The following is a 24,210-nucleotide window of genomic DNA, read 5'->3' as shown; positions in this document are numbered from 1 at the left end:
GGGAACATATAGGGTAAGCCACAAGAAATTTATTTAGGTGTATGCATTGGTACAGTCAAGGGCACACCCTTGGCATCACCTCAGTCTTAATTTTATCATCAACATCATCATTGGGCTCATATGACCTACTTGAAGAACAAATGAAAAGTGACCAAAAGTCTGGAAAAAATGATGAGAGATTCGTACACACTTGTTCTGGAGACAAATGACAGACATGTACCATATAGGATTCTCCAGAAGAAAAGAAATTAGGGCAAGTTTCAACTTTCGGTTTAAAAGGAATGACATTGTTATTTTCCCAAGGCCTAGCTGGGAACTCCATCACAGAGCACAACACAACAGAAGACCAAAATAGCACTGTTATCAAAGGTCAAGTCTATGGGTTTCTTTGTTAAACTACTCTTTCTAATGTCATCCTTGGGGGCTTTATTTGCCCAGAATGATGAAAATAAAACATGTGGCCATGGTTGACATTTCCCACTTCTCCGTACCAAACACACACGGAATCTAAATACCTCTCTCTCATAGCACAAAACCGGCTATTCCACACCTCAGCTCCATATGAGTCTTTTAAAGAGGCTCCTTACCTTTTTCACTAGAGTCCAGATCGCAATTGTTTAATTAAAAACATTTTATAGGAAGAAAAGCAAAATCAAAACCAAACAAGGAACCTCTCCAAACGCAAAGCACCAAAGGGAGTTTGGGATACTATGGCTCGATTAGGAAAGTGCTTTGCAAGCATGAGGGTCTGAGTTTGATCTCTGGAACCCACACACACTAATTTCCAGGTATAGCGGTGTGTGTTTGTAATGCCTGGGCTGGAGAGGTGGAGGCAGGAGGGTGCTTGCGACTCTCTGGTCACCCAGTCTAGGTTACTTGGCAAGTTGTTGGTCAGCGGGAGAGCCTATCGAAACTGAACAACAGCAGCAACACTCTGGAGAGCCTTTGTGAAGGATCCTTGAGGCTGTCGGTTCATTTCCACAAGCACGAGCTCACCCCTGAACATCAGCTCCCCCAAAGCCCATAAAACAGTTAGCTATTAGTGCCGAAATCAAAGGAAGTGGGAATTTTGCACCCTGCTTAGGGTCCCAAGTCAGAGGTGTTGAAGGGTATTCAGGTCAAATGAGTCCACCCAAAGGCCCAGAACACAGCATGATGCCAAGAAGGAGGGGTTCTGGGCTAAAGAAGAGAATTGAGAGAAAGTTTGTGGGACCCTGGGAATATGGTGAGGACACATTGATATATAGATGTAATGGAAGACCCCCAAACTTTTACAACTTCTGCTTGGGCGTTCCAGGCAGGAACATTGGAAGCGTGGTCATTTTCTTTATATGGGTGGCTGAGGCAGAAGCCGGCAGGTATTGCTTCAACACCATGGGACAGACAGGAACGAGGCCCACAAGCCCCAGCTCTGAATGGTCTAAAAGGCATATAGTAAAGCTCTATTCTCTTAAACTGAGAATCCAGAAATGTTTCTAACATCCTGTGTCTCCCAAAGGTATGTGGGAATCCCTGGGCACCTGTGACAGTGACTCCGTGACTGTGTGTGGAGGCAGGGGCTTTGGTAGAATAATCAAGTTAACATGATGTCTTTAATCTGTGCCTGACACTGATTGCCTGGAGTCCTTAGGAGAAGAGAACTAAGGGCTAGGTATGGTGGTGGATACTCATAAGCCAAACACTTGGAAGGGTGAGGCAAGAGGGTCACGAGTTCAAGGCCAGCCTGGGCTATTTAGTGAGTTCTCATCTCAAAAACCAAAGATAACAAAAAATCTGAAAAACAGCCAACAATAACACATGCGCATACAAACAAACAAAAAAGGTGGGGTGGGGTAGGGGGTGAAAAAGGAACCCAGAAGGCCAGAGGCACAGAAAACTGAAGAGGCAGAGATGGTCGGGACACAGCCATGTGATGGTGACTATGCCACGGCATCCCTCAGAGGGAGTGTGACATCTGCTCAACCGATACCCTGACCCTGTTCCAGCCTGTAGGACAGTAGGACACTGCTTTGTTCTAATCCACAAAGTCCATGGTACCTTGTTATGGCAGCCCTGGGAAATAAACCCAAGACCTCCTTAACACAATTGTAATGCTGTACCAAGATATACGGCAGTAAGTCAGTCTCAAGTGACAATAGACACTGGCCTTTGTTGTGACAAGAAACACTCCAATCAACTTCACAATCTAGGATGGAATGATCTAACTTCTACTGGACTCAAGTCTAGGTACACTGAGGGTATGTCCACTTTTGGGAGGGGGCCCAAGACACAGGCAGCTATTAGGTATGAGCCTGTAGTGACCTAGGAAACAATTAACTTATTTGATTACACTTAAAACAAACATGAGAAAAACAACACAAGAAAGCATTTGCAGATCACCGCAGCCCACCTGGCTCAGGTCCTGTGGCAGTGTTGTTCCATTAGAACAAGCCTTTAACTTGCTCTGTTTCTGTCTCAAGGTCTATATCGTAAAAGCAGGGCCGAGTGGGCAGTCCTGGCATCGTGCTCATCTGGAAGAGAAAACAAAACATTGCTTGTGAGCAAAGTCCACAAGGTGATTTATCACGGCGCAGTTAGTTCGCTTGAAGACATAAACCAACCCCACAATTCATGACAGCCCCATATAACATTAGGTTATGGATACACGCAGCCCTGTCAGTTTGCGCCTGTCTTCTCTCTGCGAGGAGACCAAATACAGAAAGCACAGGCCACCTCCCCGAAAATGTGGCCAATTCGCCCTCCCCTGGTGGTCCCGCAGGATGTAGCAATGCCCGGTGACTTTCAGAGCTTCTCGGCTAAGTCAAATTTGCATACAGAACCTGAGACCAGCCCCTCTGGCTGGGGTTGGAGTTGCCCCCTCACCAAGTATCACTGAAGAAGCAAACACCCGTGGATGCAGCGCAAACCCTGTCCTCTAGATACCTGACATCTGGCTTCCCTTCCAACATGAACTCCTGTGTACTGGATATAGGGCTGAGCGTGTTACTCATTTTTTCTCTTAGTAACCTCCAGAGATGCATTTTTATTATTCCCATAGCACACGGGGGAGGCTGGTGAGATCTAGAGAGGGGAGGTTACATGTCCAAGGTTGCATAGGGGCCTGTTTTTTTTTTCAAATAGGGTCTCATGTAACCCAGGTTGACCTTGAACTCCTGATCTTCCTGTGACTTATCTCCCAAGTCCTCAGATCACAGGCATGGGCCACCATGCCTAGCAAAGTGAGAGGATATTAAATTAGAAAGGTGATAGCTAGGGGTGGAGTCTGGCGCTTCACTGCTTTGCTGAGCTGATGCCTTCAGTGCTGCCATTTTTGTTCCCTGTGGCAGAAGGCCCTGGTGTACCAAGAGAGCACGCAGGTACTCCACTAACACACCGTTTCCAGGATCTGTGGTGTGAATCAGGATTCAAGATTCCCCACTGTGCTATAATAGGTGCATGCCTTCCAATTGCATCCATTCATCCATCCATCTATCCATCCATCCACCCACCCACCCACCCACCCACCCACCCATCCATCCATCCATCTATCCGGCAGAGGTGACATCGGGTTTCTGTCTCTTCAGTGGCCATCTAGCCTGTCCCCAGACACTCTTCATGAGGTGAGAGTGACAGTTTAGCACTCACTGGCCTGCTTCTTCCCATCCCCCATCAGGTCTTTGCAGAGAATCACATGAGGTGGGATGCAGTTCTCGCTCCCCGGTCCCCTCTCTCACTCCTGACCCCGTTTAGGGACTCTTCACTCAGCCAGGGCCAGGAAGCAGCAGCACCCTGGGAGCCTGGTGGGACCCCAGATACACAGTACGACTTGGACACGGTGTCTTACATGGTGCCCACAGTCCCTCTTTGCTTCTCCTTCATCTTTAGAAGAGCTTAACACCTCAGCGCTGTCTCCTCTTTATCTGCTGCCCAGGTCAGGAGCCAATACAACCACGCCCACCCTGCACGCCTCACCGACCACTCCCTGCCCTGCTGGCCCTGGAGTGTGGCAGCGCAGAGGCCGAGACAAAGCAGAAGTCACAACAGTGTGGTGCTAGCTGCTCAGGACACTGTTTGCTACCTACACAGGACTGTAGCACAGATGTCTCATGGCTACAAAGACCTCTTAACACAGCGGGGTCCCCATTTGTCACACACCCATGGGCAATCCCGTTCCAGGTCTCAAACAATAAGGGCACCCGACTTAGTGACTGGGGAACCTGCTGTACTGTAAATCTCATCTTCTCAATAGACAGGCTCCTGGCAGGGCATTGATGTTTCTCGGGCCACTGCCGTGTTACTTTACTGACGGGAGGCCATGGAAGGAAAGCCACTCGTACTGTTTATGCTGGGGCAGCGAGCACAAGCCATTCACATCTGTATGTCTGCAGGTGTCAGGGTAACAACGCACAAAGGGTTCCCATAGTAACACCCTGACAGAGCACATTCTGAACCGGCACTCTGCGGCACTTGCAGAAGGTATCCCAAGGTGCCTCTATCATCTGTGTGGGCTCCAGGTTTGGAGACACTAGGTTAGCAGAAGAAAGGACAGATTGTGTTGGCCACAGTGATACTCTCAAAGGCATCACCTGCAGGGAGGTACTCGAGGGGAGACGCGACGGCGGTTGTTCCTAAGGCTGTCACTCCACTTACTAACGGCTGGCAAAGCTTCAGAGTCACTCGAGGTGACCAAACTTAAGAAAACCCTTTAAAGGAAGTGTTTGGGGCCATGTGACAAAGCTGTGAATCACAGAGTCTAACGAGAAGACTCTCACATCACCTCCTGCTTGTTAACTACTGTGAACACGGACATTTTACTCGCTGTAGGCAGAAACGTGAGCCTGTGTTTCCCGGAGTCAGAGATACGGGTGGCCACGAGCCTTGCGGTCATTCTAATTCCGTCACAATGTGGGGACAAAAAGGATATTAAGTGACCGGAAGTGAAAGCTGTCTTTCTTCCACTTTCAGCCTATTTCCCTTAAGTGGGAGAGACGTGAGGGGAATGGCAGGATTCCCACATTCCTTTTGAAGGATGCCGTAATCACTTCTGAGAATCGAGACTACTTATTTGGGACAAGGGACAGCAGACAAGAGACCACAGGATCTGCAGGGTGACAGACTCCCGGACCTGTGAATAAGCAGCCCAGTGGTGTCCAGTCTTCCTGCTGAGGAAGCACAACATGGAGTCATGTTACCAAGACTGTACACACTCGCACCAAGTTCTCCGTCAGCAGCAAGCTGGCATCAGAGGGCAGCTCACAGACCAGACTCCAAAAGCACTACAGAAGAAAGAAAAAAATGGAGAGCCCCTGGGAATTGACCTCTGGCCACCGGCCTGGGGTCAGTGGGACTCTGTGCTAACTGTGTGCTCCTGCTTAAAATAACCAAGAAGCCACTAAATCTACGTTCTTGTCATGTCACATTAATGGGTTCTTGTGCAAAGGCTGAGGAAAGCTTTCTGTCTTTGTGACCCTGATTTTAACCAAAGCTAATCTCCCAAATCTTTCCTGACCATGAGAAACCACACTTTCTATCAACAATGTTTAGAAACACACATTAGGGCTGGTGGGATAGTTCAGTGGTGCTTGCCATTAAGCCTGAGGACTTCGGTATTCACAACCGTCTAGACCTCCAGTTCTAGGGGATCCGATGCCCTCTTCTGGCTTCCATGAGCACCGGGCATTTATGTGGTGCATAGTCATACATGCAGACAAAATGTACACATAAAGTTAATGTCTGCTTAAGGCTGGTGCCAGCAGCCAGGCATGGTGACGCACCCCTTTAATCCCAGCACACAGGAGGCAGAGGCAGGTGGATCTCTGTGAGTCCAGGGTCAGCATGGTCTACATACTGAGCTCTAGGACAGCAAGGATTACATAGAGAGACCCTGCCTAAAAAGCAAACACCCCCAAAACAAAACAAACCCCCCAAAACCTGCAAAAGAATGGTGTTAGCTTACAGTTGGGCTAGAACCTTTGCAAAGATCATTCTTACCAACAAGGCATAGCAGGGAGTCACAATATCTTATGATTGTAAAATATAAATATTTCTAAAGTGATACAAATACAATAACTACCCAGTTCTTCCTTGCTACTCTTTTAAGACCAAACATGGATTATTGACACCTATGAAGTCTGTGAACAGTTCTCATTTGCATAACCTCACTGAAGAATTATCTGCATATTCAGTTAAAATTCTCTGCACTGGGGACATGACTCAGTCAGTGGCAGAGTACTTACCCAATGTTCTTGAGGCCCTGGGTTTGACAAGCCCCCGCTTGGAGTCACACATGCATACAAAATCTTTGGGAAGTTGAAGGAATTTTAGATATAGCTGGAATATCAATTTGCTAACTAATTCTACAGCAGTGGTTCTCAACCTGGGGGTCATAATCCCTTTGGGGAGTGCCTATCAGATATTTACATTACGACTCATAACAGCAGCAAAATTGCAGTTATGAAGCAACAACAAAATAATTTTATGGTTGGCGGGGATGGGGGTGGGGGCGTCACCGAAATACGAGGAACTGTTTTAAAGGGCGGAAGCGTTAGGAAGGTTGAGAACCATTGTTCTAGAGGGTTAGCAAAACTCAAGGAAGAGAGTTCTAAGGCAAAGCCACATTGACGAGCTAACTGGTCCTTGACTCACATGCTCTATTCCGCTCCTTCCCCGAGAGATACAACGAGATCACTAGCACAAAGGCTGAGTCATTTGCATGTGGCTCTTCACGTGTCCCCCTGGGTCACTATAAAGAGCCTTTTCATCTTTCCCCATGTCACCGTCACCACCATTCCTGAGCTCCTCAGCAGCCCTGAGGTTGTTGGAGGCTGACGGTCTTCCTTGCATCCCTGTATAGATGCAGGGATACAGGCAGAGATGCTCAGATGCAGACATAGATGCAGTGATGCTCAGTGCGGTTGTGCCAGGCTCTGGGTACCAATCAGGAGGTTGTGAGAAGACCTTGGTTCTAGGTGGATCAGCAGTCTGAGGGGTGGGTAACTGTAGGAACCCAGTCAGCACTGGAGGAAAGGGCTTCTGCTTTACAGAGAGAGAGGCATGGCCCTTGGGCAGTTAGCTCACAGCCCTCATTAGTCATTCGTAAGGACAGTGTGACGCTGTCTACACTGTGGACTCTATTTTGAGATGAAAATGAGGTGAAGTAAGGAAAGACTCCAGTTAGCCAACCAGTACACGGTACTCGCTTCGTGGTTTTATAATTACCTGGACCCCTTCAGGCTGTGCTCTGACTTTCACGAGTGTGCCATAACATGCGTGATCCCTCACCCCTACTCTTCCTCCCACATAAATAACATTAAATTAAGTAGAAATAAAAAAGAAATAAGACGGTTACTTATGGCAAGACAGAAATAGGAAATGTAAAAGGAAATCTGATCCATGACTATATTTCTTTTACAGGGGCAAACAGGGCATACTAGGTTTGAGATATTTCTCTAAGTGTTCTTTTTTTTTTTTTTTTTTTTTTTTTTTGGTTTTTCGAGACAGAGTTTCTCTGTGGTTTTGGAGACTGTCCTGGAACTAGCTCTTGTAGACCAGGCTGGCCTCGAACTCACAGAGACTCTAAGTGTTCTTGAATTACCAGTTATCTTAAAGTCACTCTCAGCAGAGGGTGTAGCTCAACTCCATACCAACCCCGGCCCAGGGTTTCTGTCTATAGTCCTGGCTGTCCTGGAACTCACTCTATAGACCAGACTGAACCTTGAACTCATAGACATCCACCTGCCTCTGCCTCCCGGATGCTGGGATTAAAGGCGTGTGTCACCGCCTCCCAGCTCCAACCCCACACTTTTATAATTTCTAACTCCCACAGTCAAATCTGAAGCTAACTTCAAGAGCCAAGATGCAAAATAACCAAGCCAACGGGGGCAGCTCTAATCAAGACAGAGCCCTGCAGAAGCATAACTATAAATCAGAGCCATGCGTGACCTTAAAGTCGAGACTGCTGTACGAAGGCTGGGCAGAGCTGCACGGATGAGAGGTGGCCCCGCCCACATCTCCACATTTGTGTGTCTTTCTGGCCATTTGGCATCATATCCATTCACTGGCCATTTGATCTGCAGTTTGCCTAGCCCGAGACCGTATAGGAGCTCTAGGGACAGGTTTCTACAGAGTCCCTCCCAGAACATTAACAGAGACCTTCCTGGTAATTGAATGACCATCCTTTGAGGGGAGGGAAGAGAAGGAGCTGGAAGGAAGGGTGGGGTGATGGGCATTGTTCCTGCTAGGAAGTTTACTGTTTTTTGCTCCTGCTGCACTGAACTTAGGGCCTCACACGTGCCAGGCAAGCACTGTACCAAGAAGTCACATCTGACCGGTTTAACATTTCTCTCTTGTTATCATCCCTGTCCCTCCTCTAAACTACTGCAGATCTCCTCCTTGGAGATTAAAAACTGCAAAGTGGCAAACTTAAACCAGGAGGGTGGAGAGAGTTCTATGTTCTTGAAATCTTCCTTGATGTTGTTCATGAGGCTGAGGGGTGTATGCGGGAGGCTTTAGACCATGCCAACCAACTGGAAGCTTGGTTAGCCAACACTTGCTGGCTCAGTGGACCACCTACAGCCGATCTTATCTGCAAAACATGATGGAGTCTGCACTACACTGCAGCCTTCTCTTCAGGAAACCATTCTGGGTCTAGAACTGAATTGCGCTCTGTCTCCCTCTCTCACATCTGTCTGTCTGTCTATCTATCTGTCTATCTGTCTGTCTATCTATCTATCTATCTATCTATCTATCTATCTATCTATCTATCTGGATCTCACTGTCTAGGCCCAGCTAGCACTGAATCTGCAGTCTTCCTGCCTCAGCCTCTTCCTTATGGAACTACAGCAGTGTTTTACCTTGTCCAGTCCTTCTACACCACAGGGGGAATGCCAATGTATTTTCCTCCCTACTTTAACTTTCCCCAGATCCTAGGATGAAAAACATCTCAACGTCACTTGCATAGACAACATGGCTTCCTATTTTAAGGGTACATAAGGGATGTGCTCCCCCTCCTACTATGTATATATGTATGTATGTATGTATATATGTGCGTGGTATGGCACAGTACACATGTGGAGGGCAGAAAACAACTTGCAGGAATCAATTCTCTCCTTCCACTACATGGGCATCAAATGGGTCATCAGGCTTGATGGCAAGAGCCTTTACCTATGACACTATCTGCTCCTCTCCTCCCCAACTTTAACTGGCTTCCTTGATATCCACAATACTGTTGGGGCCAGCATTTCCGGACCACCTTTTTCTGGGTGGAAGCCAGAGGTGGGAGACAGACACACATCACGAATCCCCTTTTTTTGCTCACATATATGAGGAGAGGGGCTAGGAGATTAGCTGAACGCCACAGGACATATTTATGCACAAGGACCAGGGTTCAATCCTTAGTACTAAACAGGGAGAAGAGGGGAAACAGTAAGGGAACAAGACGATCAATCCTTTATCTTTTCATATTAGGCTTAAAAGTTTCCATCATTCCCAAAAGCTTTACTATAAAAAATGACATGCTGCCTACCCCGACAACACTGTGGCTCCCAAGAGGCAGACACCATTAACTCTTGGCTGTTCTTTTCTGTGATAATTTGAATAAAACGGTCCCCATTGGCGCACAGAGCATTACTGGAAAGAATTAGGACACGGAGCCTTGTGGGAGTAGGTGTGGCCTTATTGGAGGAAATAAGTCAGTGGGGTTTGGCTTCGATGCTTCAGAAGCTCAAGCCAGGGACAGTGGCTCACTCTCTCTTCCTGCTGCCTGCTGATGTAGATGTAGAATTTTCAATTCCTTGTCCAGGACCATGTCTGCCTGCATGCCGCCATGTTTCCCAACACAATGATAATGGATTAAACCTCTGAAACTGTACAACAACCACAATGAAATGTTTTGAAAAGCACTCTCGTTGGGGGTGGTGATGAACACCTTTAATCCCAGCACAGAGGCAGGAAGATCTGGCACGCCTGGTCTACAGAGTCAGGTCTTCACAGAACCTTGTCTCCAAAGTCAAAACCAACTAAACAAAAGCACTATCAGTAAGAAATCAGACATTCACTTAAAAAAACTGTCTCTGCATTGAGCTTTAGAAGTCCCCTGAGTTCCAGAATACGCATCCTTGCGGGGCAGATGACTGGCGAGTACATGCTTTCACGGGCCTTGCTTGATTTCCAAATACTTGGAGATTACCCAGATGTCTTTCAGTCTTGATTTCTCATTTAATTCCATTGCGGTTACTGAACAAACTTGGTGTGATCTGAATCCCTTAAAATTTATTGAGACCAGTTTTGCGGCCCAGAACATAGCCAATCTTGGCAAGCGTTCTACATTTGCAAAGGATTTGTGCTTTGCTGCTGCTGGGTGGAGTGTTCTAGAAATGCCAATTAGGTCAAGTGCAATTGTAATAGTATTCTAGGCTTCTACATCTTCATTGATTTCAGTCTGTTTGTTCTGAGAGGGAGTTTTAACATTTCTGATTCTTAAAAAAAAAATTGCAGGGTGTTGGTGGTTCACGCCTTTAATTCCAGCACTAGGGAGGCAGAGGCAGGTGAATCTCTGTGAGGTCGAGGCCAGCCTGGTCTACAGAGTGAGCTCCAGGACAGCCTCCAAAACAATACAGAGAAACCCTGTCTCAAAAACAACAACAACAAAAAAGTCTGACTCTACTTGTGGATTTGCCTATTTTTCCCCTCACGGCTCCCCTCCCCTTCATGTATATTGAAAATTTTATTTTATCTCTAAACCCTATCGATGAAACTGCTTCTTTAAATTAAAAAGGTTTTTTTTTGTGTTGCATATCTGATTTTTGTACATGGATGGTGAGTGAATGTGTGAGGGGAGTGTGCACGTAACAGTGCACGCATGGACGTGAGGACAATGTCCTCGGCCGTTGGTCCTCGCCTCCCACCTTCTTTGAGACACTTGGCTGCTCACTACTGTGCAAGACAGGTTCCGGAGATTCTCCACCTTCCATCTCACTGTCGGAGCGCGGAGATTGCAGACAGTACTGTGTCCAGCTTTCCGTGAGTTTCTGGGATTTGAACTCAGACCCTCACACGTATGGTCAATGCCCCACCCACTGAGCCATCTCCCCCAGGCTCTCATTCTGAGTTTAAGACTGAAGTCTCATTTCAGTAACCCACAGTAGTCTCTCCTCACTTGCTCCAAGGTTTCTATTACCCATGGAAAATATGGTTAAAAACTACGGTACAATGTGTGTAACTTTAAAAAAAGTTTTAATGTGTGAGTGTTCTGCTTCAGTGTAATCTTGTGCATCTCGTATGAGCCTGGCGCCTGTGGAGTCCATAAGAGAGCATCAGATGCCCCGGAACTAGAGTCACAAAAAGCTGTGAGACACCACAAGGTGCTAGGAATAGAACCTGGGGCCCCTGCAAGAGCATCCATTGCTCTGACCACTGGTTTCAGTGTCTCTACTAGTTACGCTTGTAAAATTAGCGAGCTAATTTTGATTGGCTTTCTTGAGCATACAACACATTCCTATCTCTTTTTAGACTCTGTAATTTTAGATCGGATGCCAGACATTTTATTTTGTTGCGATTTCATTGTTCTTGTGTCTGTTCATTGCAAACTTAAATCACATGTATGTATGTATGTATGTATGTATGTATGTATGTATGTATGTATGCATGCATGCATGCATGTGTATGGCAGCCAGAGGACAAACTGTAGAGTTGGTTCCTTCTACCATGTAGACCCCAAGGATTAAGTTCCGGCTCTGGGGCTCATCTGCAGGCTACTTTACTGGAGGAGCCATCTCACTGACCCACATATATAGTCTTAGATTCTGTTCTGGGACGATTAAGTTATTTTAGCTACTCCAGCACAGGTTGACCTTTTTGGGTTTGCTTTTAATCTCTGCTAGGGAGAACCAGAGTTATGTTTAGTCTGGGATTAATTTTATCCTTACCGCTAAGGCAAGATTTTTGAATATTTTGACAACTGTGTCCTCCTGCTGCCTTTGTAGCAGCCACACGTGATTCTTCTTCCGGGTGACCTCTCCCCTGGCTTTAGGTGGTTTTTCCATACGCCCACTGATCACACTGTCTTGAATGTCCCGGGAAGGCCCTCTGAGAGCGTATGTACCATTTTCTTCTCAGATACTCTGCCATGCAGATGCTAGAGGGACACCCTCTCTATGTGGTCAGTGAGGGGACAAGTTGGGCGTCCGTTCACTGAGACTCCTTATACACTAGCCTGGAACCTTTCTCTACACAATAGCCAAGACCATTAGCTCTGGGGCCCTCCCTGCCAGCTTCCTACTCGGGGATCAGGGTTCTATCCCAGCTGACACCTAATGTCTTGAGTATTATTTTTCATAACTTCTTTCAGCTTTCCAGTTATCTCAAGGAGAGGCTCAATTCAATCCTGTAACTACATCTTCCCCAGCATGCAACATACCCTGGAGAGTGTTATTTCTCATTAAGTGAGATAATATCGCCTTACAAATGTGCGTGTAAATTTTATAAGCTCATGGAGCCTTTCAAGTTAACTATAATTCCACCCACCAATTAGAGAGCAATGTTATAAGAAACATGATATACTGGGGAATTAGATTTTCAGATTAGGATCCCAAGAACAAAATTACATTAATAAGCTTTGCTATGCAACACCCAACTTAGACATAAAACAAACACAGGAAAAGCAATCTTTTCACATAAAATGCTTGTAATACTTAGAGGAGGGCACAAAGAGTCCGTAGTTAAAATGTAGTTTAATATAGTATGTATGCTTTAAGAAAATAGAACTTAGGGCTAGGTGTGGTAGCATACACCTTTAATTCCAGCACCCAGAAAGTAGAGGGAAAGCCTGGTCTACAGAGCGAGTTCCAGGAAAGCCTCCAAAACAATACAGAGAAATCCTGTCTCAAAAAACCAAAAGAGAAAGCAGAGGGAAGTGGATCCTTGTGAGTTCAAGGCCAGCCTGATCTATATAGTGATGTCCAGGCCAGCAAGGGCTACACAGTAAGACCCTGTCTCAAAAAACAAAACAAAACCCCTAAAAACAGGCAATAAGATCACACACATTTTCTATTTGGGTCATAAACTAAATAATAACAGTTAATACACATACTACTAATGAGATTCTTCAGTGCCTGTAGTTTTCTGCATCTCTTCCCCCTCCGGTTTTTTGAGACAGGGTTTCTCATGTAACGGCCCTGACTGTCCTGGAACTCACTCTGTAGACCAGGCTGGCCTTGAACTCACAGAGATCCACCTGCCTCTGCCTCCTGAGTGCCAGGATTAAAGGTGTGCGCCACCACCACCACCCAGAAATTTTCTGCATTTCCTAAACAAAATGAATTTCTTCTTAGCTTTTCTCTCTCTCTCTCTCCAGGTCAGTCAGCTCTTCGTTGCTTTGCCACAGTCACAAGAACTAAAGAACTATCAAGATCAACATGCCTTTCTGCTGCCCTCTCCACGACCCCGGTGAGTGACAGCTTCCCACGATGACACATTCTCAAATAAACACAGCTCAGGCATTTGAGTAATTCTTTAGCATGCTGACGCAGATGGGTACCATAAGTCCATTAGCTGTTTCCCTACAGAAACCAGGCTGCTAAAGCTAGGGTTTTCCTATTATATAGAAGGCACAGATCACCACCAACATAAATACACTTTATAGCAGGGACTATTCCCTTATCACTCCTCCTGTTGTAGCTTGGGAAGGCGGTGAAATGATATCCAAATTCAACTAACACATCATTTCACTTTCTTCACCTCCTCCAACCCACCACCGGCCATTTCACTCACAGAAAGGTAACCTTCTGTATACCTGTAGCAGGTCAGATGCCTGTATAAACATCCCATTTCCCAGCATGCCTCGTGGGGTGGCAAGCATCGGTTTCCTTCCCTGTCCCATTTTAGGTCTTAGAATTCTCTGAATAAACTGGGACCTGCTGGGGGCTTCCCTGTCATTGCTTTGCCTCCTGCCCTGGAGTCAATGGGGCAAAGGGATATGACCGCCCCTCTGCTTTAGGAAAGACATCTTTAGCCCTTTTCGTCTCTTTCCCACAGGCACCTGGGGATGCTGGGGCCTTCTGAGGCCGTTTTGCATGGCTATGGTTAAAACACAGCATCACAGGAATCTCTCTTTTTGACTCAGTAAAATAAGGCCCTCGTACCAGATCTGGCTAGCTGCCTGTCTTTATAAATAAAGGTTTATCAGAACACAGACAGTCATGGGTGTATACACTGCGCAGGGCTGTGTGTGTGGCTGTGTTTATGCTTTCACAATGGTTCTGAGCAGTTAGAGTGCAGGCCCTAGGGTCTAAACCTGGCCCATCAAACTGCTCTTGGACCCTTCACAGGAAATGCTTCTCAATCTCTGTGCTAAGAGACATGATTACCAATAGAAAGGTTTAAAAACCAAGAGAGTGGAAAAGTTTGGGAGGAATGTGGATATTCTACTGCTTTCCCTAAAGACACAACGGCCAACTGAAGCGCAGGTGTCCACTGATACTGCCTCAACAGAAGGCACATTGAACAAAAGCAAAAGCCAGGGGCATTAATTTGGCACAGCGGAGGAACGCTGTGGAAACTCGAGAGACCAACACAGTATTTTTCACTTAGGATCTGTGTTGCAGGATTCCAGTCATAAACTTAGCTAGACAGATCCAAGGTGCAGTTTCTGTATAGAATCTCATTGTCCAGGTTGCAAAGCTTCTAAGGTCTTGGGGATGCATTCTCTCCTAGCCACGTGCAACTTTCATGTCACTTGGGCCCGACGTAGCAAACCTGGTGGCTTCTCACTCGTCTGAGAACGGGAAGAGTGACCCCATCACAAAGTGACAGTCCAGAGCCGGGCTTTTTGTACTGACGTGAAAGTGGCAATTTCTGGTTGCTGCTTTGGGAATTGGTACCGTGACTGTTGGCTAGGCCAGGAAAAGCAAGTTCTGCGTCAGGTTTAGTGCATCCGCAGGCCCCACAGAGGGATCTACTTCTGGGAGTGACTTTGTGCTTAACACTGTCCCTTACACCTGGCTCTCCGAATGGCATATATACTCAAATGCCTTCACAATTGAGAGATGAGTGGGTGACTGGGGACACTTCGGCAGGAAAATGATTTTGGACAAGTTGGTAAGTAGGACCAAGGACAGAGCTTACTGATGGCAGCAACCCTGGTCCCTGCTGGGAGAAGGAACTCGGGAGCAGTGGGGTTTGGCTTCTCACGGGGAGGGTGCTTCCCAAGATGAAAGCGGCAAGACTAGGACAGGACACTGGAGTAGGAAAAAACAAAACAAACAAACAAACAAACAACAACAACAAAAAAACCCCACAATGGCAGACTTGGTTCAAGGGCCGGGAATGGAAAAGCAGAGCGAGAGAGAATCTGTCGAATGGATTCTACAGTTAGCTTCTGCCATGAACACCAGCACACAAAAGTCCTCCAGTCTACTGTGCCAGCAGAGAGGGAAGGGGATGGGGAGAGAAAGCTAGGGGAAGAAGACAGAAGTAAAAAAGAGACAGGTAGGGAGAGAAGGGAAGGAGAAAGTGGAAGAAGAGAGGAGAGGGAGGGAAGGGAGAGTAGGGAGAAAAGATAAGGAGAGGAGAGAGAGAGGGAGGGGGAGGAGAGGAGGGAGAAGGAGAGGTCTCATTAAAATTGTGCATCCACCCCCCCCACTAGATTTGGGCCATATGACTGTAGCTGCTTTAGAATAAAGTCAGCTCAAAATCCACAAGGTCGGGGTGGCTGAACTCATATGAAGTAAACAGTGCACTCTGTTCCTTTGCCCCGGGACCCGCATTCCCCGGCCTCCCAGTCTGAATTCCTCATCTTTCACCAGGACCGCCCCAAATTATGATTGATGGGAAGGCTGCAATAAAATGATACCATAGTTTTAGTTCTTTCCAAAAATTTAATGAGATCAGGAAAATTGGCTCAAGTCCACAGAGCTGGAATCAAAGTTGGAGACCACGATCATTGCTTCAAAGGCACGGTGAGGAGTTCAAAGGCAATACAGCGGCAGGCAAGGATTGACACTGTCTTTACAGAGACCGATGGCCCTTCCAGTGAAGGGACCCTTGTCGGCAATGCCAAGTGCAGGCAAAAGGACAACATTCTTGCCAACGAGAGAAAGTTTACATTTTCTACCTTTTCTTTACTGCCATGTCTAACTGTCTTGGGCTATGGAGCTAAGCTAAAAATATTTATGCTATTTATATCAAATATAAGCAATTTCTATTAAGTTAGCTTTTGAAAAATGACTGGGCGATACGCTCTGAACACTTAAGAGACTTTTAGGATTAGTGGGTGGAAACATGAAAAGCCAAGAGATTCCAGAAAAAGAAAAAGAAACCCAACCAAAAGCAAAAAGAAGGGCGGTCAGGGAGTGAGCTGGGAAGCACATGGATGCTGTAACAAAACCCTCCACTCAAGAGGAAGCTGACCCAAAGCAGCCACGAGGAGCCCTGAGGAAATGCCTCAAGATTCCAAAGATCAGTAGCGCTATGAACCAGGTCCAAGAACAAAACAGTGGAAAACAATACTGGAAAATCCTGAGGTGTTTTCATCTCCATCACTGATAAGATCTTGGCTCAAGTTCCTTCTGATGGGTCACTAGTCAAAAGGCATCCGTGCCCTATAAAATCACAACGTTGCTTTTCTAGTCTCCCCAGTGTGGTCCGGCAGCCACGCCTCTGTTACTATAGATAGGACCAGAATAAACTTCTTTGTCATCCTTCGATTTCATCAAAACACAGGGCTGCTATCAGATCTGTATTCCGCTGCCATTTAGCTTTACCCAGAAGTCTCCTCTGTGACAATGGTCCCAGTCAGAGTTGTGTGGTCTGATCAAGGCTACTCGTCTCTGTGCCTGAGGATAAACTCATACCATTTATAACTCACTAGCAGTTCTCGGGCAAACAGTTTAGCTGGGTGCTTCCACATTAATTGTCAGTGAAGAAGATGCACCACAGGCCAATTTGGCGGGTGTCTCAGGTTCGAACCTCTTCCCAGATGACTCTAGCTTGTGTCAAGTTGACTGAAAATCTAGCCAGCACACCTCTGGTTGAGGAAACTTAAGTTATCAGAGAAAGTTAAGTTTGCTGGCCAACCTTTTGGAGGAGCCAGTGATAAATAAAAAGCTCGTTTCTGTGCTTGGCTTTTAGCCAAAACATTTGCAAAGACCCTGGGACTTGTGTTTGAGGAAGAAAATTAAGTCTCCCAGAGCAGAGTCCATTCCTCACAAAAAGACACAAGGAGAAGACTCTGCTATACATTAACTATGCTTCAGATGACTTTTTACCTCATCCATTCCAACCACCTCTCCCCCAACTAAACAAACAGTAGTCTTTGCTAGCGGGGCAGCTTTGGTTGAATTCTGCCGTTCAGGAACAGTCTGAGATACAGCAGCTGTCCCTTCTATGGCTACGGAGGCCACTGCCTGGCACCTACGAATCACCCCCGGTGGGTCACGGTGATGGCATCAGGCTGGGCTGACAAACAGGGACACCAACGGGCACTGAATATCCACCAGTTTGCAATGGTGGAGGAGTGGGGTGAGGTGGGAGGAAAGCAGGGCAGCAGAAGCCACCGGCCTGACAGGAGCAGTGACTGAGACTGGACCGACCAAGGAACTTCGGTGTTAAGTGGGCCAATTTGTTCCCTCTCTTTGTCCAAGTTTGAGTCGAGTTTCTGTTATTTGAAACCACAAGAGAGTCCGACAAACCGGTTGAGTTTAAGGACTCAGCAGGCAGGAAACAGCACCATTCCCAGCCCAGCCCAGGGCCTCTCAGCCTAGAGAAGGGGCAGGATGGAGGTGAGGCAGCCCGGGAGGGGAGGGCAGAGCTGTGTATGCCTGAACTCTACCAGGCTTTTCCTTCAAAGAAGACAACCTGGGCATCATCATCTGCTCCCTGGAAATGGTGGCACAAAGCCAGGAAGTGAGTAAACATCTGCTGCCTTGATAAGAAATGACCAATCATTTGTTTTATATTATTTTTTTTGTAAAAGTGATAGTGGATCTTTAATCTCTGCTAAGTTGGAAAAAGAAAACCTCCTATCTCCAAGTTGGATATTTCTCAGGCATTTAAAAGATGTCATAAGGAGAACGTTTCAAATTGATCACAGACAAAGTGAATTTCTTTGGAAGAAAGTTTTGTCAGAGAAACCAGAGGACTTTGGGACATAACTCCACAACTTGGGTATTTTGGCCAAGTATCAGCCTCTTTTCATTCTTGGATTTTTTGGAGACTGTAATACAGAATTTTTTTTTAAAAAAGACAAACAATTTGGTTTTGTATTCTGAGAGCAGCCTCTCGTCTGTGTGAGTTCATCCAGGAGTGGCCTGGTCCCAGGAGAAGGATTAAGACAGGGGTCTTTCACACCTCAGAGAGATGTGGCCCCTTAAAACGCCTGCCATTACAATGCGCTCTAGTTAAGTCTGAAAATGACAACAACAAAACCAATATAAACTCACAAAATAACAACAATAAACCAACCAGACCTTTCATTTTAAAGGTGTATTTTTCAAACGCTTCGTTGACTTCCAACCAGAAAATGTAATGACAGCTGGCTCAGCTTCCCATCCTCCCACCCCATCCTTGACATGGATGTTTTATTATTCTATTCGTTCAACGGTCTAAATATATTTGCATAAGATTGCAACAGTATCAGATGGAAGCCTTCATGAGTTTGTCAATATTATTTTTGGCTAGCCTCATGGAAAAGAAACATTCTATGCTAGAGAGGCACAAATCCAAACAGGGAAATAAACAAATCGCCCCTACATCTGCAGAAGCCATATTTGTCTGTGAAGTTGAAAAGAGAGATGGGCATTTAACAAGATGAATCGTCTTAGAAAACATTCAAGCCTCTCCCCGATGCTAGGCTGCACAGCATCAATATTAATCATGCTGGAAAGCCGAGAGACAAGGCTGTGCACGGACGACACACGAGGGGGTGAGGAGAGCTGACAGAGGAATAGAGACCCAAAGGGGGACTTCTTACTTTCTTCAACAGCACAGAAGTTTGTTCTAAAGCCTATAATCTACTGCTAAATTTGACTCCGCACGTTTTTTCATGCTATCCCCTGGGACACTTAAAATAATACAAGGGTAAGACGTGGAAGTGAGTTACAATCCGCAATAACACATGATGCGAATCCAGTCTCTCTTTACACACACACACACACACACACACACACACACACACACACACACACACACACGTTTAAGTAGGGCTACACACAGACCAGTTTCACAACACCATTCCATGTCAGTCTCTGCAGTGGCCGGCAATATAGGCCATCTGGGTCAGAAGGTGACTTTAGGTCCCAGTGTTTAGCACTTAAGACCAAAGCCAGAGCTGAATTCCATGTGTTAGGTGAGACGGACTGTCATAGGCTTTCTAAGCCTTCCACCCAAGGTAAGTCACCTGGAATGAAATTACTAAACAAACAAGCAGCGATTTCCCCTTTCAGATACCCCCCCCCCCCTTAAGCATCCATTTGGAGATCATAAATAAAACTTGGATGTCTTTTCCCAGGCTGCCATCTACCTTACTTTTTGGGACAGTGTCTCTCATTGGCCTGGAAGTCACCAAATAAGCCAGCAAGCCCCAGGGATCTGCCTGTCTGTGATTCTTCAATGCTGGGATTACAATTGCATGCCATTACCCAGTAACGGTGGCATATGCTTTTAAAGCCAGCATTTGGGAGGCAGAGGCAGGCAGATTTCTGTGAATTAGAGGCCAGCCTGGTCCCTACAGAGAATCCAGGACAGCCAGGGTTGTCTAAAAAGACAAAACAAAATGCATAAAAAGCAAAAACAAAAACCCACAAGTGTATGCCATTACACCTGTTTTTTTCCATGGATTCTGGGGATCGGACTCAGGGCCTCTCGCTTGCACAGCAAGCAACTTACCTACTGAGCTATTTCAGTTTTCAAGTTCTACTGCGTCCTTCACAGAATTTTATGCAAAAATTAATGTTTGGTTTTTTGACTGTTTACTCCCTGTATTTAAGGGGCCACTCACCCTGTTTCTTCTTTCAAAAAACACACTCCTGAAATGCACACTGGATTCATCCATCCCTTTCCTGGTCCTAGAATACAGGTAGCTGAGGGCAAAGACTTTGCTACATCCATCTTTTATTCCTAGTGGCTCACAGTACCTGGAAACATTAAAAAAGTTGGCCAGGCACAGGAGGAGAAAGAAGAGCGGTCTTAGTCATCTATTGTCCTTTGACAACCAGGTTGATTGAACATGAATGGTTGACTTCAAAGGCTGCTTAGAAATTCCTTCCAGGTGGAAGCCTTTATGTGACCAGCTCCATTGTGAAGGTCTGAGGACCAGGCTCTTTGAAATAGGAAACTGCATGCAAGCCACATGGTAGAGCTTAAGCGTCGACTTACCTCATCTCCACACAAAAGCCTGAAGAGGAAGGAGGTACAGGGTTGGACTTTCTCACTTTCCCTGGAGCTTGTTTGGGATCGACTATTGCTAGACTCCGGCCACAGCTTCCTGAGTCTTAGAATCATAGGTGTACCACCGTGCCCGGAATAACCTTGGTTTTAATGTCCAGAGAGGCTCATGTTCCAGAGCCCTTTGTTGGTAATAGATTTCATCAGTGAGCCTTAGACCCAACACCATGGGCTCTGGTGTCTGCATTTGAACTTGTAACACTGCTTCACTCAGCATGATTTTACAGATGCATCACTGTGCAGGACAGGGATAATGTAAGAGGTGGGAGGACATGATCCTTAGGGACCTCTGCCTACAAGGATGGTGCCGGCTATGTGGGTGTGGGCAGAGTTCCCAGCATTCCCTAGGTGGGAAGACTACCTCACTCTACCAAAACTGTTTTTTTAAACTGAAAATTAGGATTATGCTTACTATCTGCTCGCCTTTTGAGGACCTGCATTTTGTATGGGCCAGATAGAAGGACCTTGGGGTCCTTGATGGATAACAATTCGGGCGCTGTCACACTCACTACTGGACTCCAGGTGGAGAGGGCTGTGGAGCTCGCCCTGGCCTCCTCTCTACATTAGCCTGTGTGATGGATCCTTCTATTTTGGTTTGTATTCCACCTCTGCACTAAATCACAGTATGGCTGAATGCTGACTTTCTAAGTCTTCCTGGGGAACAACTGTATCTGTAACAATCCTGGGGACCTCCACAAAGAATTCCCTTTCCCCTAACATGGTCCTACTTCTTTTACCACAGCTCTAAGGAAATGGTAACACCATCATCAGTAGATGTCTGTTGTGAGAACCACTGAAGAACCCCTTTTCCATTTTCCTGATCATTTACCTCCACAACCTCTTACCCCATCTCCCGCCTCTACCTCTCTCAGGGTTTACGTATCTTTGTCTTTGTGACTCTGACCATCTCTTAACAAGGTCTCCATGCCTCTGACTGCTCCCCCTCTCTGCTCATGCGTCTTGCGGCCTGACTGAGCTTCCTAAAATGCGAACGTAATTATGATATCGCTCCTCTTAAAACTCTCAAGCTTTGCAGTATAAACTCCAGTTCCTAAGCTAGACCCTCAAGTCCATGTGACTGTGGGTCAAGCCTTCCCGCCCAGTGTCATAACACATTGTAACTCTCAGCTTGTACAGAATTGCCATATTAAAGGATATTAGCAATACCACTGCAGGCCTTTTGTCCTGTGCCATCTGGCTAAGCTGTTCTGTTTGGCCCATCAAGTGAGGCTTGGGCGAGCCCTCTCTCTGTTCGGTGTCCCAGCCCTCAGTGCCATTAACTCTGCAGGCTCACTCCACTTGAGGCCCCAGCTCACTGTCATCTACATTACACGACTTGTGTCACTCACTAGCTTGTTTATTCCTCATGGGCTAGGTTCAAATCAAGCCTTTGTGGTTGTGGGATTTTTTTTTCTTTTGGTCTAGAACCCAGCATTCCTCCATACATGTTGAACAAGTGAATCAGAACTCGGGGCATTTGTGTGGCTGCAGTGGTATGGGGTCCCTAGGCTGGAATGGCTTAGTGACCGGTCCCTGTGTACCTGAGGACCCTCAAAGGAAGAGGGTTAGTCATTTCTGGTGGGAGAACATGAGTGTCTAGACTGTTGGGGACCACAACAAAATCTCCAGTGCTCCCTCTGGGGTGCACATCTCATGCCAAGGAGACACACTGAGGCCTCCACGATCTAAAGCATCTATTGAGTTGCTCCTGTACCGTTTCCCATGAATCCAGTGCTGCCTCACCTCAGAGGTGTCTCCCTGCTGGCTGTGGCCTGCTCCTCCCTTTGCTGAACTCTTTTGTCCTTCCTTGAGGGACTCCAGTACCTCCCTTGCAATACAGGAAAGGCTTCAGTCTGGAGCTCAATAAAGCCAAAAATCCATTGAAAGCATCGACTCCCCAGTGCATTATGCAATATCCTGAGGAAGAGATCTTCCTCCCTGTGCCAAAAGGGAGCAGGGTGTGCTCGCAAGCGCCCTGCACAGCTGCCTCCCGTGAAGTGTACAGTGAGTAGCATCATTCATGCTCTAGAAAGTGCTCTGGACATGCCAATCACCAGGTGGTCCAGGGAGCAACAGCATCCTACCACCAAGAGTTTTCAGTAGTGAAATGCACTTTTAAAAAAAGAAAGAAAAAGAAACCGGAAGAGACACAACTCCAGCACTTTCATCCTCGAGAGGGTGTCATTTCTCATGAAAAGCAGGGCCCCAACACCCACCGACTTTAATATTTTGATTTTTTAGTAATGCTGATTACATGCAGTTCAGAATTACAGAAGTATAAATGGAAGGGCAGTGGGAGGACATGGGTGTACCTGGGATGAAGGTGCCAGCCATACAGAGGTGGACGCTAAACCCAAGTATCCTACTGCCGAATCTCCTGCCAGTGTGCTTATCACTGAGAAAAGAACTACTTGGGTGGAACACAGACACACACACACAGACACACACACACACACACACACACACACACTCACACACACCCCTCAAGATATCTAGGTGGGTGTCCTCCTAAGAGAATCAGGGCCTCACAGGTATAGCAGAGGGGTGGAGAGTTAGGGGTGTGGTGCTAAGGGCATGCCCGAGTCAGGCCTCTCTCTTCTCTCAATGGGAAATGACATGTATGCTCATAAATGATTAGTTTTATGATATCTTGGGATTAACAGCACTCTGGGGGCTCATTGTCATCGAGCATGCAGAAAAACGTGCAAGTGTGCAATGGAAACAGTGATTCCGGTTGGCTGTCACTGGCTGGACATCCCTAAAGCGAAACATTTGTTTCTGTGACACAGACTAAGAGCTTCTAAAGACCAGAAGTGCAGGGAGTGCAAGACACAGGCCACTGGCGCCCTTACTGGCTGTTCTGTTTTCCACTCTGGCACCACCCACGCTGGTTCCTGCCATGGTCCTTCCCTACTCTTTCTCTTTGGCAGCAAAAAGTTATTTATTTTATTCAATCAGTGTGGGAGACTGGCTAGGCCGGCTCTTATTGCATATGCAAATGAAGCGGAGAGAAGAGGCTTGACCCCCGATCCATCATAAATGTGCCATTGGTCGTGCCTGTCACCCACAGAAATTAGCATTCTGTGTTCCAGCTGTCCTCATTGGTGGGATGGTTCCCTGGCGTGTTTTAATTGGTGAAGAGAGAAGGCAGGGCGGAGTGGCATCTTACTCTGTGCGTGCGTGCGTGCGTGCGTGCGTGCGTGTGTGTGTGTGTGTGTGTGTGTGTGTGTGTGTGTGTGTGTGTGGTCAGAGGATGGTGCTGGCTGTCCTCCTCAGCTGCTTGCCACCCTATTTTGAGACAAGGTCTCTCACTGAATCTGGAGCTCACTGATTTGGCGAGGCTGGCTGGATGACGAACTCTGGGGATCCGCCTCCTCAGTGCTGCCAAGTTTGTCTTAGCATGTGAGCTCTGGGGATTTGAACTCAGGTCCTCACGCTGACTGAGCCATCTCCCCAGACCCCTAAAGCCATTTTGACTTTATTCACAAAGGTGTTATTTCTTTCAAATTTGCACACCCACTCCTCCCCTCTGGATGTGGGCACCTATGCAGAAGTCAAAGGACAACTCTCAGGAGTCAGTTTTTCCCTACTGAGGATCCCAGGAATCAAACTCAGGTTTTTGGGCTTGTGTGGCAAGCACTTTTACCTGCTGAGCCCACTTGCTGGCCCACTTCACTAAGTTTTTATGGAAACACTAGACGTTGGGCACAAAGGTTTTGGACATCATCTGCCCACATGATGGTATTACTTTTAGAGTAGATAGTTTGAAGTTGCCCTTTCTAACACAATGGCTAG

At 46.7% G+C, this 24,210-nt stretch overlaps 1 protein-coding gene across 1 annotated transcript in view; it reads right to left on the bottom strand.

The window, feature by feature from the left end:
- Window positions 1-24,210, bottom strand: part of Mthfd1l (methylenetetrahydrofolate dehydrogenase (NADP+ dependent) 1 like) — a 157,730-nt gene that overhangs the window by 5,137 nt on the left and 128,383 nt on the right. The window contains exon 27 of the mRNA XM_040728145.1: window positions 2,390-2,510. Within this exon, the coding sequence (XP_040584079.1) occupies window positions 2,421-2,510 (90 nt within the window). The 3' untranslated portion in view covers window positions 2,390-2,420. The remainder of the gene's footprint in view (window positions 1-2,389; window positions 2,511-24,210) is intronic.

This window comes from Mesocricetus auratus, unplaced genomic scaffold, assembly GCF_017639785.1.
Source record: "Mesocricetus auratus isolate SY011 unplaced genomic scaffold, BCM_Maur_2.0 Super-Scaffold_100018, whole genome shotgun sequence".
NCBI lineage: Eukaryota > Metazoa > Chordata > Mammalia > Rodentia > Cricetidae > Mesocricetus > Mesocricetus auratus.
Note: the sequence above shows the minus strand (reverse complement) of the source record. Positions and strands in the feature narration are given on the sequence as shown.